This window comes from Triplophysa dalaica, chromosome 5 (genome assembly GCF_015846415.1).
Source record: "Triplophysa dalaica isolate WHDGS20190420 chromosome 5, ASM1584641v1, whole genome shotgun sequence".
In the NCBI taxonomy this organism is placed as follows: domain Eukaryota; kingdom Metazoa; phylum Chordata; class Actinopteri; order Cypriniformes; family Nemacheilidae; genus Triplophysa; species Triplophysa dalaica.
The window spans coordinates 5,698,925-5,714,438 of record NC_079546.1 but is presented as its reverse complement, the minus strand read 5'-3'; the positions used below and the strand labels follow the sequence as shown (position 1 = coordinate 5,714,438).

Here is a 15,514-nt window from a genome sequence, read left to right as displayed (position 1 = left end):
TGTACTTTTCAACAATACATTGTATATATTGTAAATGTACATTTTAATATTACTATTTACAAGCATGTGACAACCTTCCTTTGAAAACAGTCCCAATAGGCTACTTCTCTTCCACATCCTGTATATTATATAACAAGATACAGTATGCTTTAGCAAGTAACGTTATATTATAAATATTATCGTGTCATAACTATCTTACTAAAGCGTGCGACGCGTTGAGTAATTATACGTTTAAATGAACGTATCGCGTTGCACGTATATGGAGCGGCGGAAGGAATTTCCCACAATGCACTTGTCATTACCTAAGAAGTACACAGACGTGTCGCTGTTTGACAAATGCACTGCTCTTCATTCTACAGCCTGCTGCTCTGCCCGGTGTTAGCTCTGCTTTTTCTGTCCGGTACGTTTAACTATTATGTTTGTATTCTCTATGACGCACTTTCAAAATACTTTATTTTAAGCGCAAGCTGCGCGTGACAGCAATCGTTGTCAAGGACTGCGCGTTCATCACGTAACTACCGTTATACGTAACTTTCGTTTCAATATTGACATTCGCAGCGTATGCGTTTTTCGTATGTATGCGTTTGTCTCACCTCTGTTATGTTAATGCTTAACTTATATAATAATATGACGACATACGGTGTAAAAAAGCCCAGAAGAGTACAGTTTTGTGGTCCACTGATATCAGTTACACTTGAAATACTTTGTATGTAACCTCCCACAGGTGACGACGTTTAGCGTGTTCGACTGCGCGGGGCACTGCGCAGACTTATCAGTTTATGATATCGAGTTATCTCGAGAGCTCCGCTATCGCGATACTCTGGTGTCATACGCCAATCGGCCTGCGCATTGCCACAGGAAAACGACCGTCACGTTATTACGTAACGTTGTGTTTGTGGAAAGCGCGTGTCATTTGATGACATTAATATTACATGTCATGTTGGACCTGGAACAAAACAGCTTTTTACTTTGGCCAGTGTTGGTGCTCCAAAGCAAAGGCGCAGATCATATGGCAGAATATTCACATGCTTGAGATGTTTACACACTCCTAATGTTGTTTATCTTTAGTCAGCTTCACTTTAGTCATTGTTGACATCTACCATCGCGGCTGCCTTGTACAGTTCTGCTTTTTAGGCCTTATTCATCTCTCATGACCATATATAGTTGTGGCTCTGCCTCAAGTATCAAGCATGATGTATTTATAAGCTGTATTTGAGTTGCTTTGAATGTTTGTTTTCCTGAGCATGGAGACTTGATGTTGTGTTAGTCTATGTCGTCTATGTATAATTGTAGGTCAACTGAGAAACTACACCGGTAAAATACGTTAAAGTAACACTGTCAAACTTGCAGGCATTCTTCAAGTAAGTTGGCTGGCTCTATTCAAAATATTTCAATTAAATCGCTTTTCCAAAAGTGCCTTGCTGTGCATCTGAAGTGATTCATTAAATGGTACGGGTTCTGATGAGTTAAAATTAGATTTGCTTTAGTAGAACAAGATCAATTATTAAATAATAAGAATGTCATCTGACCTTTAAAGTTATTTAAAGAAATATGAGGAATGTGAAAGATGTAAACTTTACGCTGTGGACAAATATTAACCTATGGTGTCATAGTCATACGCCGTAGTAATGGTGCATCATTTATAGTCCAGTGTGGAAGTCTGTGCAAGCTATTTTTAAAATACGGCCTTGCTTATGTCTGTATCTGTGCATGTGTTGAAATCACTCCTTCCAGTCAGCCTAGATTCAACTTAACAACATTCACTGCACCATCGTGTGTCTCAATGTTTAAGCTGTTGCATTCATTTTTGCAACAATTATAGATTTGGATGTACATGATGAACAATTGTGGATGTTTATTTACAAGATACGGTCCGTGGCCATCTTTGCACTGTGGTAAATAATACAACGCTATAAAATTGTACAATATGATAGCGTTGCGAACAATTAATTTATATGATTTTATTAACAGTGACACTTACAGTCTTCGGCCACTTAATAATGTTTGAATGTTATTGAAATGTAAAGTTTGTTGCGGAAAAGTTCAAGCATCATTTCTATGCAGATGTGTCCTGGTTTTATATTTTGCAATCTAACCCAATGACATGCATACATTTTTAAGTGTGGCTGAAGTATTCAAGTCTAATTGTTAGGGGCAAATATTAAAGGGATACTTTACACAAAAATGAAAATTCCGTCATCATTTACTCACCTTCGAGTTGTTACAAATCTGTATTTTTTTGTTTTGTTCTGATGAACACTGAAAAAGATATTTGGAAGAATGCTTATATCTAAACAGATCTTGCCCACATTGACTTCCATAGTAGGGAAAATTACTTAAACTTTTTTGTTTTTTTAAGAATGTAGGACACCAGACTGTTCTGGGGCACTTTTGACCACCATTTAATATTTTCCTACTATGGTAGTCTAGTCAATGGGCTGCAAAATCTGTCTGATTTTCAGCATTCTTCCAAATATCTTTCTCTGTGTTCATCAACACAAATAAATGGAATTTGGAAGCACTCGAAAGTGAGTAAATTATGAATTTTCATTTTTGGTTGAAGTATCCCTTTAATTTTTAAAGAATATTCTTTTTCTCATTTTGATAGAAATAGAAAGATGAAAACCTTCATGACCACTAGATGGACCTCCTTCCCTATAAACCAAAGCTTTACCTTCTCATTCTGTTGCATTCACACAGGCTTTGCCTGTGTTTGCTCATGTAGTTATTAATCTGTAATCTTTTTTTCACAAAGTTCTTTACACCTTAAGTATTAAAGGAATGTTTTTCTCCTATTCATTCATATTAAGACTTGAGCAAGGCGATTGTGAAATAGATATCTTTACTCCTAATTGCATGACTGCTGAGTGACGCTGGCACACACCTTCCTGCTCTTTTCCTTATAGCTCGAACCTTCTGCGTGCTCGTGCTGTCAAGTCTGCCAATGCCAGGATGGCTGTCCGTCTTTTCCGATTCATGACCCCGGTTGTATCCGTGGCCCTGCTCCAATGCAGGCGTTCCCCTAGAACCACAGGGCAGCTTCTAACTCTGTCTCCGCCCACTGCGATAGGTACTGTAACCACTCAGCTTTTGGACTATAGTTTTATAATGGACTATATGTCTTATAATATGCAAGTCTGGTTAGCAATAGTCAAGTTGCTCAGTGGATTGGTATGAGTGTGTCCTAGTTTACATTTCTGACGTGCTACAGCCATAAAAACAGCTGATAAGTTTGGTTGAAACGGCCATTATCGCCTATTCAAATTGCTTCTGACATCTTTGCTCTTTCGCGTTTATTCCTCATGTCTCAAGATTTTGCGGTGTCCAAGATGTTTCATGGGTGTAACCTTTTTATACAAAATTAGATTTTTACTTCAATTGTTGGGGTCTACTACTAATACTGTCATCTAACTCTTGGCTTCAAATTGTACCTTTGACACGTCATAAAAGTATCTATAGAGTTCATGTTAACCTGTCTCTCTTTACACAGCGATGTTGATCAGTCTTTCCGTGCATGGAAAGTGTCAGCCGTCCCGTGACTGCCCGCTCTCATTGTCTATGTGACTGACATCTGCGTTGACCAATGTTGTGTTTTCTCTCCTTCCTCTCCCTCCTCGCCTATGTGTGTCCTGTTTTTTTTTAGCCTGACAGTTAGGAGGGTGTCTTAGAGGGCGGCTCCTGTATCGCCCCGCTCTCTTGTTCCAGCAGCATCAGCTCCAGCCATGTCCGGGTTCAATCTTCTGCACCTGGTCAGCCAGGGCCAACCTGTAAAACTGAAGGCTTGCAGTCTCCCCTCAGGTCACCTGGATGCTGTGTGTGTGTGCGCTCTGCTTTCTCAAGCTCCTTGATGCTTTGTTCTGCGTGCACAAGCTTTGGGCAAGGGGTCTGTTTTTAGTGTTTTAGATGTTATTTGTAGAGAAACCAATTTAATTCTTTAATCTAAAGGTAGCCTGACTGAGCTTTAAATGAATATGATTTTGCTTTAAATGGCCTAGTGTGAAGAACAAGTTCTTATTGTGTCAGCCTAAGTGCATGTTTGTTGATGTGCTTATTTGGAATATCAACAGGTGAACTGATAATAAATGTAATTTTATATGAAGTAGATTGAGTCTAGCGGGCAGCCTGATGTCATGTTTCATCTGATGCCTGACTTGGTTTTTCTGCATTTGATGTCCCCTTGCCCTGAAATGTCACATTTGCTCTAAGCTTCTTCTCTGTAGAGATCTTCAGTTGCTCATGAATTAACATCTAACTCACCATTTTGCCTTCCTTTAAGCCTGCATGTCCTGTCAAGCTTCAACTGTTATTTTCTACAAATGGTTGCTTTGTATTCACACTTTTCCCATTATTGGAATCTAGATTTTGCAATAATTTGCAATAACCAAACGTGGTGCACATAAAAAAATGATCAAAGAAGACCTTGATCAAGATTGATCGGTAAATGTATTATTGTAAATTGTAAACTTTCTGTAGTAAACATTCCTAAAATATATAGCAGTGCATGCAAGCCAGCAGAAGAAATGCAGCTAAAGGGTCTTTTATGTTGAAGTACTGTGCTATGCCATCTTAACATACATTGTATGTTAAGATGTCCTGGTTATATTAATTGTAAGTTTAAAATGTAGTTTTAAAGGTTAAGACCACCCCTGACCAAATGTTTTATGATATACAATGACTTGCAAGCACTGTTAACATAGAAGTCTACATTGCTCAGGAGGACATGGGTGAGACGAACCATGAAAAACATCCAGGGCACAAAAGGATATGTTTGGTTTCAAGTCATGAGTGAAAGGAACATACCAAGAACAAATCTTGCCACTAATTAGGAAATAGCTTACACTTGAGGTTATAGCGGAGGGAAGTCTAAGAAACGTGCTGATTTGTAGAGTGACCTCTCGGTGCACCAAAACTAAATCATTTGCAGGGGGTGACACGGACCAAATTCCTGAATTTCTTTAAATGCCTCCTTAGAGGCTTTTTTAGACAAACCGAGAAATAAAACATTTCTTTCTTCCCCCCTTTCCATTCTCTCACAGTATAAATAGGGTTCAGAGCCCTTCATACACAAAAAAAATCGGAATTCTCTCCCTGTCTTGCTAATAGGATCCAGAAGACCCTCTCCCAGAGATGAGAGAGGGATATGGGAAATCCTGCAGGGAGTGTGGGGGCCTCCTCTTTGGATTCTCCTCCCCTCTTCCCGTGTTTGTCAGATGTAACTTTGTACTCGCTGGACAGAGCAGAGCCCATCAATGGAGCCCATTCACCAGAGGGACCTTTAAAGACCCTATTATTTCCTTTATTCACATGGTTTCAATCTTGTTGAGAGGAATTCTTCAGGAGACCCACTCTCACCAGAACACTAGCTGTAAAACTGGCAGAACAATAAGGGTGTAGTACAGACCCCCCGTAAACACGGCAACGGCCGAAAAAATTAGCTAAAAAATATGTGGAAACGAGGGAGAAGGTTCTCGGTAATTGGAAATTGCAGTGGAATTGTGTGTAATTCAAAACCGCTGTGTGTCCCAGCGAATAAATAAGGTTCAAATGGACACATGGGTTCTTTTAAAATCCCCGCTATAGAGCTCGTCCTGCCAAATTGGATATTTTAACTGTAATCTGCTTTAGCTTATCATTTTATTAAACATATTGGCATCTTGGCATACGACTGTGTCTCATTATGTATTTGTATTAAAATGAGATATGGCGGGATTGTTTGGAAGTGCTTGGGAACTTATTTAACGCTGTCAAAAAAAATGTATGGTAAAGGTGCCGTGTGGCTGCAATTGGTCAGTTTTAGGACTGAGCTCTAGAGGTCAGCATTGCTGTTAAAGGGAAAAAGCATACTAACGCCTGTAGCGTAGATATTGTAGCATTCTGTACAGACACCCAACATAAGTGCTTCTCTGTAACTCACTTTATATGTTATTCAGAGAAATCTCGTTTGCCACTGCGCAATACTGGCTGTAGCACATCAATGACAATGAGATGTTTGGATTGTGTGTGTGTGTGTGTGTGTGTTTGGATTGTGTGTGTCACTGGTATTGTGACTTTTTCCAGGTAAAAGTCAGCTTATTATTCAAATTGACAAAGATTTGTCTTCAGTAAAAAAGAATTGCAACGAAAATAACCAAACGCACTGACTCTTGCTTGAAAGGAGTCACATGAAAGTACATTAAGAAATGTTTCACGTTTTGCAGTACCTAGAGGTTTTATTGGCGATATGGGCCACTCATGCCTGCTGTAATTTACGTTCTGCTCTGTAGGAACGTGCCGTAGCAAGAAGACATGGCCCAAAACCTTCACCGAGGAGGAGCTGAGGAAACGTTTGACTCCGATGGAGTACCATGTGACTCAGGAGAAAGGCACAGAAAGGTGACATGTGCACCATAACTAAAAACCATGTGAAAACTCCAAAAACCTTCAATTTTATGCTTAAAAGATAAAATGCTTTTTTAATAGATGCAGAAAATGTATTGATTTGTTTGATATAAATAACCTATTACAATATAAATATTATGATTGGTAACAAAACATTTATAACATTTGTAGAAAAATAAATATTATTACTTGAATCAATCTAGATTTTTTTTATGGATTAAATTGTTTCTAAATTGTAAAACATAAGAATGTGTAAAAAAATAAGATTTTTTTCCAATTTCAATGGCTTCTGAATTTTTTGTGAATATTGAAACATTTCATGAAATTGTCACATCATCCATACTGATTATTTTACGCCTAAAACGCATGGCACTTTTTCTCCTTATCGTCCCAAGGAGGTGAGATAGATGTTGTGCAAAAGGATGTGAAGTAGAAGGGAAAACACTGCCGCTTCCTCTCTCCCCTCAATCGCTCAGTTGTAAAAAACACACGTGGGGAATGTATTTATCGGCCCATTGGCAGGAAGAATGTGAAAAATGCCTTTAGCCTGAGAGAGGAGATCCAGGACCCGGAAAGGTGCATTCTGGGATTGCTCTGTTTTGAGAAACGCAATCCACATTTTGTCCTTATCTGGATGCTCTACAGACCATCATTCATTGATGTCAATTAGTTTTGCACATTACAAACAGGGCGCGGAAAATGTATACGTGCTTTGAAAGTGTTTTTCCAGTATGCATTCTTGATCATTAAATATGTCATATCACTGTTTGACTTGGATTTCTTTTTCACATTCAGTGCTTTCGCCGGAAAACATACAGATAACAAAGAGGAAGGAAACTACCACTGTGTCGTCTGCGGGGCCTCTCTTTTCACGTAAGTGTTGATAATGGCCCCTTTAGTAGTCTCAATGAAATTAAAAACGACGATTCATATTTTTCTTGATATATTGCAGGGTTAATTGTAAATTCCATTTTACTCGGAAATGTGTCAGAATACGGAAGTTAACACGATAGCAAATTGCGGTTCACGGGGATTTGATTCTTTATTTAACTTTTTTTACTGTCAAGAACTTTTTTTTACTCCAAGCAACAATGTTTAGTTTCGCTGAACACCTAATACGACTGCAATATCTCTGTATAGTTCCTCCAGCTGAACCGGTAGAGCATTGCCTTAGCAGCTTATCATTAAGCATACAGTCCTCAGGGAACACCCTTACTGATCAAAAATATATCGAGGGAATGCACTGGAAGTTGCTTTGGATAAAAGTGTTTAATCAAATTCATAAAATGCTAAATTGTGTTCTTGGAGCAATTTAAGGTAGTCTCAGTTTTTTTCTGTTTTTTTTTTTGTCATTGCAGGTCTGATATGAAGTTTGATTCCGGATCAGGTATGTGACCACACTCCTCAATAACAAAACATATTTTATTACTAAATCTTTATAAACAATATACATCCTTTATGTCTTTTGTTTTATATTTACATATGAACACATATTTTTGTACAAGCTAATTGTTGCATTACTACCTTATGCTTTTCAAGAACAGCGAGAGTATCTTAAGGTGATAGTAATGTTTACAAATGAATAGAGTAACAGAGATACCAAATTAGCTCATTCTCCACAAAGGGAGGTGTTTTGACCTCATCAACCTGTTTTATGGTTGATTGCAAGGACAAATGTGAATCAGTCAACTGGCTAATGGAGCACAAAAGCTCTCATGCTCCTTAATATATGATTTACAGCACATACATAAAACAAACGGTCGGCTTTAAGAAGGTTACAAACTGTTTTAATGAGCGCTATCTGTTACTGTAAATTAATGAAATTGGCGTAAGCATTCAACTGCTGTCATTTTGATATCTTGTGCTTCCTAATTTGTCCACATTAACCTTGGCATTCTGTCTTCTTTTGCAATTAGGAAATAACTTCCTGGACAATTAGGGAATAATTTATCGGAAACATTTTTTAGACATTTAGTCCTTTTATCCTTTTAAGTGATCTCTTTAGAGACTGAGATCAAATGAAGAATTTAGATGATGCCGTTCAAAATCTGTCTATGGTCTTTCTTAATGGATGTGTTGGCTATCATAATTTATTTATGTTTTTATGTTAAAAACATTGTTTAATATGATTTGAACACTGTTGAGCAAGTGAACTTACAGGTCCAAAAATCCATAAATCGGATCACAATAATTTTTTCTGATCATATGGAAGTGCTGGCCATCATAATGTGGCCCAAATGGCCTTTGTTGTTGCAATGACATCTTTTCTCTTTACAAGATTAAGATGTGTATTAAACCTCTTTTTTTTTTTAAGCTTAAAAAGGCTCATCAGCTAAAGAGTAAATGAACGTTGATGTTAAGTGTATACAATGCCAATATAATATATAGCAGCTACGCTTTGCTGATTCGGTACAGATTTTAGATTCAAATTGCATACTTCTGCTGCGCTACACAGGCTATTTTTACACGGCCTCCCAACGACGTATATGCGAATGCATGAATTCTCCACAGAAAACAGCCAGAAATGAGAAACATATGCGGGCCGTGTTGAAAAATCTGATTTTTGTCATTGAGATGGGAGCCAAACGTCCCGTGTACGTGGACAGAAGTGCAGCCCGAAGTAGTATAAACTCAATTTCCTGTTTTGTTAGAGCTCTGCTACACCGATCCGTTCACCGGGCTCCTTGCCCTGGTGATAAAGCTCCATTAGATCAGCTCTGCAGTGATCCGTCGGGATTGTCCTGGTCTGAGTCATAGGATTCCTATATTCCTCCAAGAGCGTCCTGCGAGTGGAGTTTGGCGGCTTTGTAGTTGTAGCCTAGCATCTTTGACCTGACAGGGAAGGGATGGGGGTGTCGAGGGGTTTTTGGGGGTGAAGAAAATGCATCTTTTAGGGCTTAAATTACTTGTTTTTTTTCCACAAACAGTGTCCGCAATAAGCACACTCCTGTTTCCTTAAGCCTGACCTGATCTCATTCAGAGTTACTGATGCTTGGTTATCAAGATAGATTACACCATTAGTTGCCAAACTAAGCGCACAAGGAAGGGTATGAAAGAGCCAGATCTTCTATGGTGGGCCTTGAACAATTCTCTCTGCATGATATTTAGAGGAAAAATCGCTCTCAAGCTCAAATGAATCCGTGATGTGTGGACAGTTTGGTGGTGCACACAGTCCTTGTTTGCTGATGGGGGTTGGAGACCTCAAAAAGTGGAGAATTAATTTTGGCGAAGTGCAACTAAAATACAGAAAAAAAAGGTGTTTCTAAAGGTCTGGATTTTCGTCAATTGTACACTGCACCTTTAATGTTGTGAACAGTAATTGCATGCGGCATATCCTACATTGCCAGTAGCGTTTAACCTGTACTTAGTTCATCCCACATTAAGAGATGTTTTTTGAATCGCTGTCTTTGCAAAAAGTTTTTTTTGTGAAAGATCTAAACAAATATGTGGTCAGAGGCTGTGTAGCAGTAAGTTCCCAAGGTTTCTTTCCTCCAGACGTCCCACCTTCTTAGAAAGCCATAAGCAGGACCACCTATGAGCCAGTACAGCTATTTTTTCCACTCACACCCCTGTTACTGGATAGAAAGTTTCCAGATGAAAGAAACAGGATTGTGGGACACCAGTGATAACACTGTCGGTTTTAAGGAGGGTTTATTTCACTTGCTGATCTCATGAGACGATGGCCAGACGTACAATATGGCATATTGACGATCGCTTTGTATTTGAACTAGCATGAAACAAAATCGTATTAAATATGAATCAGATGCATATAACGTTTAAGGAGATTTTGTAGTTTAGCTACAACATCCCTGTGTGTCCTAAGCACATACTTTACATCTATTGCTTTGCCTCGGCTAACAGAAAAAAGATTGGCAAGAAGATGAGGTCCACCAACATGCTCTCTTGAAGAGTCGCTTTACACTGAATTCTTAACTGGTTTTGCAGGATGGCCTTCCTTTTTCGACTTGATCAATAAGGACTCTATAACGAAAACCGATGACTTTTCGTACGGCATGCATAGAGTGGAGATAAACTGCAGTCAGGTACAAAACCGAGTGACAAGCTTTTCCACAGTTTTATAGGCCATGCTAGCACATTCTTCAAGGTGTGTTTTTTCCTCCTGCTCTCTACCTGCAGTGTGGCGCTCACCTGGGCCATCTCTTTGATGATGGACCCCGCCCTTCAAGGAAACGTTACTGCATAAACTCCGCCTCTCTCACTTTCCAGTCAAAAGACGATGCCTCTAATAAGGCGGAACCAACCGGAGCAGCAGGTCAATCGCCATCTTCTAGTAAGAACGGTGAACTTTAATAGTTCTTGAAATAGACCAATCAAGTCGCAGATGTCACGCATAGGCTACACCAAAGTCACTGTTCCAAATCAAGCTGTGCAATCAGTCAGATATATTTTTTGCAACGTTTGTCTAAATGATGTCAGGAATGCAATATACACATCCCAGTAAATGGCCTTATGTTTGCCTCTAAACTTCATGACCTAAGCAAGTTTCTGGTAAACTGTAATTGGTCCCCGGAAAGTTTGGAAACACTTGGTGGTTGTTTTTATAATGTTAGAAGTGTGTTAGTAATGATTTTGTGCACAGAGATACAGTGGGGTTCAAGAGTCATGAGAGCACATTGAAAATATGTTTATTTTTAAGTTTACTTAAAAAAAGGTATGAAGTGCTTAAGTTATAAAGGCTTAAATTGAAAAAATGTTAAGATTTGCCACCATGGAATATTTCCAGATCACACTGGGATTATCAAGATTTGTGCAAACTTGCACACTATAAAATATGATGTGATCAGTATGTCACATCAACATATGAAGAGTTAATTTTGCAAAAACTGATAAGAATTTTTAATAATCATGTTTTTCTTACGGTGTATTCCAAGTTATATTTATCAAACTGCAGTTCGGTTGTTTTGATTAAGTAATAACACAATAAAAACAATGACACAATAAAAAAACATGATTTTTGAGGTATCCGTTTTCGCAAACAAATACGTTCAAATAAATCTTCATCTTTTTTTGTTACTTTAATTTCACAAATAAAAGTAATAAGTCAATTTAATTATAGCAATTTATCACTATTTTTCAACAAAAATATATTTTTCAAATTAAAATCGCTCTTTTATTTTTAGTATAAATTTGAAGTACTCTGTAAACATTGTTTATTCTTCCAAATTTTGTCAGTTATCTAGCCGTTTCACTTATGGTCAAAGATGTTTGAACCGTACTTAATATTGAAAGCCCAACGATTGAAAACAAATCATGTACGTGCAGTCACAGAGCTGAGCTGTTTCTAAAGTGACATGCGATATAGGGAGGTCATGAAGTTTGAGGAAAATGCTATGCAAGTGCTCCTGCGAGCAGTAAAGTAAGCAAAAGTGGAGTACAAAGCATTCTTTGAAATAAAATGGAACAGATGAAAAATGTTTAGTCTGAACACAAACGTAGCCTGACTTTTAAAGGTGCTGTTTTGGTCTCCCTGCTTGTAGTGCCTGTTTATCTTCGGAGTTAAATATTTTCTTGGATATGGATTCACTTTGATTATATTGAATATTGATTCGTTTTGACCAGTGTGAATAAAGAAGTATTAAGAATAATGTGTTTATGTTGTGAGTTTTGTTAAACGTGTTGAGAACACATGCACACATTTACATACATCTTGTTTTTCTGATATGAATTTGATTCTGTTGTAATGTTGCTCTTTTATATTTTTATGGCATCGTTTATAGGTTTTCCTTTGCATGTATTTAAATGTGAAAATAATTCGTTCAACTTTTATGGTGCTTTTTATTCTTCGCTTATTGGAAAACAACAGCCTGGAAACTTCTTTTGGGGATTTGAAACCACTGGTGAGTAAATATGAATTTTTTTTTTTTGGTGAACTTTTCCTACAATCAACTGTGTTTTAAGCTAGAAAATGTATACTTGTTGAGCCTAAATCAATGTAGCTGCTTTTGTCAAGTGCATTTTGGGTTTGATTTAGAAATGAAATGGTCTTAGGAAAAGTGCATTTGTGTAAACAACACCTATGCAAAAAGTAAATATCTTGAAAGAAATGTCAAATTTTGTCAAATTACGAACAGTTATTAATATACCCATTTTTAATGTTGCGAAAGCTTGAATTTCAACAGACCAAAGAACGATTGGCTTATTTCATTCTTATTTTCAGTAGCTCCCCAAATGCTGAACACCATCCACCACAAGTTGCTATTGTGAGCCGAAGAAAATCCAGACACCCCATGAGTCTCTTGGGTTGACTGGAGCGGTAGTGCACTTGATGAGCTGCTAGAAGTGCTTTTTCAAACCCTGATAGGGGTGACGTCAGCCTCGCCTCTCTCTCCTCGGTGCAGTTGTTTAAAGAACAGAGTGGTTGGCCTTAGTCTGCGAGTGTGGGAAAAATCGTCCGACGGGCCTGTCGCTGAGAGCGTTTACGTTACCCGTGCAATAAAGAATATTTACAAGTCAGGTGTGTTTAGACTGTGCGTCGCTGGTGGGTTGGGGGCTTTCGATGGAGGATAGAGGTTTGAGTAGACGGCCAGCTGGATTGTCTCAAACCGCCTTTGGACCCCATATCATCTCCCACCCGGAAGTCAAACAATTTTGTCATTTATAGAGCAAAAGTGAACTTGCTATGTGGATGTGCAACGGCTTCAACTGTTACGAGCCGTTTGTTTGTATATGGAATTCCAAAACATCCCGTAGTCGGAATGGGTCTTGTCACATTTGTCTGCATTTATGCTTTAAGGTGTGGAATGTAGGGAAAGCCTCGTATGTTGATATGTTTGCACATTTTGTGTCTTGTTCTGAAACCCTTGGTCCATCTTGTTTTTTGTTAGCCAACAAACTATCACACCAAGCACGCATGATCACTTGTCCCAGTGGACCCATTAGTCAAGCACTAAACCAAACAAAAGAACCCAAGGCAGCAGCTCAACAGGCCCAAACATACAGTCCATGATCCATGAAGTCATCCAAGACATAAACACCTCACTATATCCATGCATGGATCAAACATGGACTCCTTCATATAGAGTCTACATGTTGGGTATGTGTACATGCAAATCCACTTTATTCTTTCGTTGCTTGATGTCCACTGTAAATCTCTGCTTACTTTGGGATTAGACTTTGCATGGACCTGCATCTGTGATTTGTTGCAGGTTCCTTCTTAAGACCAATACTTTGAGAACTTTGATTTATTTGAATAATTTTTTCGTTCCTTTATGTAGCCATCATCAGCGTAATGCCCTGTTCCCATACCTTGTCTATAGCTGTCCACACTTTGTTGACCGAGAGATTTTGCAAGCCTTCTCACAAAAGTTTAGAGACCTAGCTGCACCTTGTTATCACTAAGCCTTATCCAACTCATCATGGAGCCCCGTTGACCATCCCAAGGTCTAACAAACTTGTCCAAGCCTTCACCTTTTACCCGTATTTGAGATTCTTCAGATGTCATAATGTGGTTAGTTGCAGAAGCCAAACGATTTGCGGAAATGTGCTGCTCTGCCAGTGCTATCAGGCATTCGTCTGATGGATGTGTTGTGACTCCTTTCCTGGAGTAAAGTCAATGATCTCATTTTAGCTCTGTAAAGGTCTGCCAAGTATTTACTTTTTTTCAATGAGCAGTGTGGGGGCAGAGGGCCAGAGTCTGTATGTGGCCCCGTTCCAAATGATGCAATTTGACAGAAACCACATGAAGGGCTCGGGGTATGCAGTGTACGGCCAGGGTTCTGGAGGCAGCGCTCAGCATCGTTGCACAGAACCGGACACTTTCGTACTGAGCGCGCCTTTTGGCTGATTGGTTCCAAATGTGCGCAGTCTGAGCTCGGCTACCTAAGAGGAGGAAGTACCAATCAAAAAATGATCATGAGGTCAGAAACGAGAGCAATAAAGTCTCGTCCTCTGCAATTCTGTGGCTTGAGCTGTGTCAAAAGAAAGTACAATTGAAGGCCTTTATACAGAGCCAAAAAAAGGGATCAGCCCTTCATATCATTCACAAGTCAACCCTGGTTATTTATGAAAGCTGTACAGGTTTTTCTTTTCTGCTCGAGCTTTGTTAGCAAAATTTCATTTTTCTTTCCTCTAAATGACGGTGGGCGTCTGTGAGTGATTTATCACCGCTTCGGAATGCCACCAGGCAATCACCACACCACCTCTCTCTGGCATGCCGAACATAAATAAACCCCGGGATTCAGCCGCCTTATTCCTTATATTACTATCAGGAAGTGTCTGCTCGTGATCTATGCTCTTCAAATAGTTCATTCGCAGACCTGCTTAGACATTCTTTTCCCAGGACGGGGAATTAAAAACCAGCTCTGTGTTTTGAAGTTGGTCAAGGGGTGAGGCTCACCACGGCCCCTGTGTTTGGTTTAGGAGGACGTGCTGTTATTGGGGACGTGTGTGTCCGTGTGCAGCTACGGTCGGGGCGTAATGGATGTGGTGTGTGGGAATGTGGAGTACGGGTATATCTCTGGAGCTGGGAAAAGTTACTTCTTGCCTGTTTGTTTTGAATCTGCTAGGTTGTTTTGACTGCCTAACTTTGCATCTTGCGCACATGTCCTGATGCACCCTGTGGACGTGTCCAGCGCATGACCCCAGGAGGTTATGAGTGGAATTCTTTTTATTTTCAAGACGTTTGTTAGAGGCTGTTTGAATAGATCTGGCCTGGCTTAGTTTGTGTCTGCTGAGGAAGCTGCTGGTTGTGTTTTCCATACCCACTCTTCCCAATTTGCTAACAATTTTGACATTCCACTTTCAATGTTTTACAAGTTATTATTAACTTTGCAACTTCTTTTCAACTTCTTTTCTTAACCCTATTCCGTTGTAGTTAAGAATTGGCCTTGCAAAACAGGTTGCCAGGTCTTGGCCCACTTGTCAAAACTCAAAATTTGCCACTTCTATCCCCATTATTGTTACACCAGGGGTCTTCAACGTTTTTCGGGGCAAGGAGCCATTAAATGAGAGATGCATGGAGCAGGGACCTCCTTGTACTAGATGCAACCTTGGATCACAAAACCAGTCTTTAGTACCACGGGAACATTTTTAGTAAAATACAAAAATACATTGTATGGGTCAAAATGATCAATTTTTCTTTTATACCAAAAATCATTAGGATATTAAGTAAAGATCA

General features: G+C 39.1%; 1 protein-coding gene across 3 annotated transcripts; it reads left to right on the top strand.

Moving 5' to 3' along the window:
- Positions 1-286: 286 nt before the first annotated feature.
- On the top strand, positions 287-11,984 carry msrb3 (methionine sulfoxide reductase B3). 3 transcript variants are annotated; one of them, XM_056748614.1, is made up of 7 exons: positions 298-400; positions 2,907-3,070; positions 6,264-6,372; positions 7,174-7,251; positions 7,737-7,765; positions 10,324-10,421; positions 10,516-11,984. In XM_056748614.1, exons 2-7 carry the CDS (start codon positions 2,953-2,955, stop codon positions 10,687-10,689), a joined length of 606 nt encoding a protein of 201 aa, XP_056604592.1. In that variant the 5' UTR covers positions 298-400; positions 2,907-2,952; the 3' UTR covers positions 10,690-11,984. The 3 variants fall into 3 exon arrangements, with proteins under 3 accessions (XP_056604594.1, XP_056604592.1, XP_056604593.1); XM_056748615.1 differs by lacking the exon at positions 2,907-3,070 and adding an exon at positions 3,644-3,798 and having other exon boundaries at positions 313-400; XM_056748616.1 differs by lacking the exon at positions 2,907-3,070 and having other exon boundaries at positions 287-400.
- Positions 11,985-15,514: the final 3,530 nt, after the last annotated feature.

Bases quoted from the DNA above. Each gene is read 5' to 3' on its own strand.
- msrb3 (XM_056748614.1), top strand. From the start codon at position 2,953: ATGGCTGTCCGTCTTTTCCGATTCATGACCCCGGTTGTATCCGTGGCC. The intron at 7,766-10,323 runs GTATGTGACCAC...CTGGTTTTGCAG, and splicing joins GAAGTTTGATTCCGGATCAG to GATGGCCTTCCTTTTTCGAC. The intron at 10,422-10,515 runs GTACAAAACCGA...CTCTACCTGCAG, and splicing joins TGGAGATAAACTGCAGTCAG to TGTGGCGCTCACCTGGGCCA.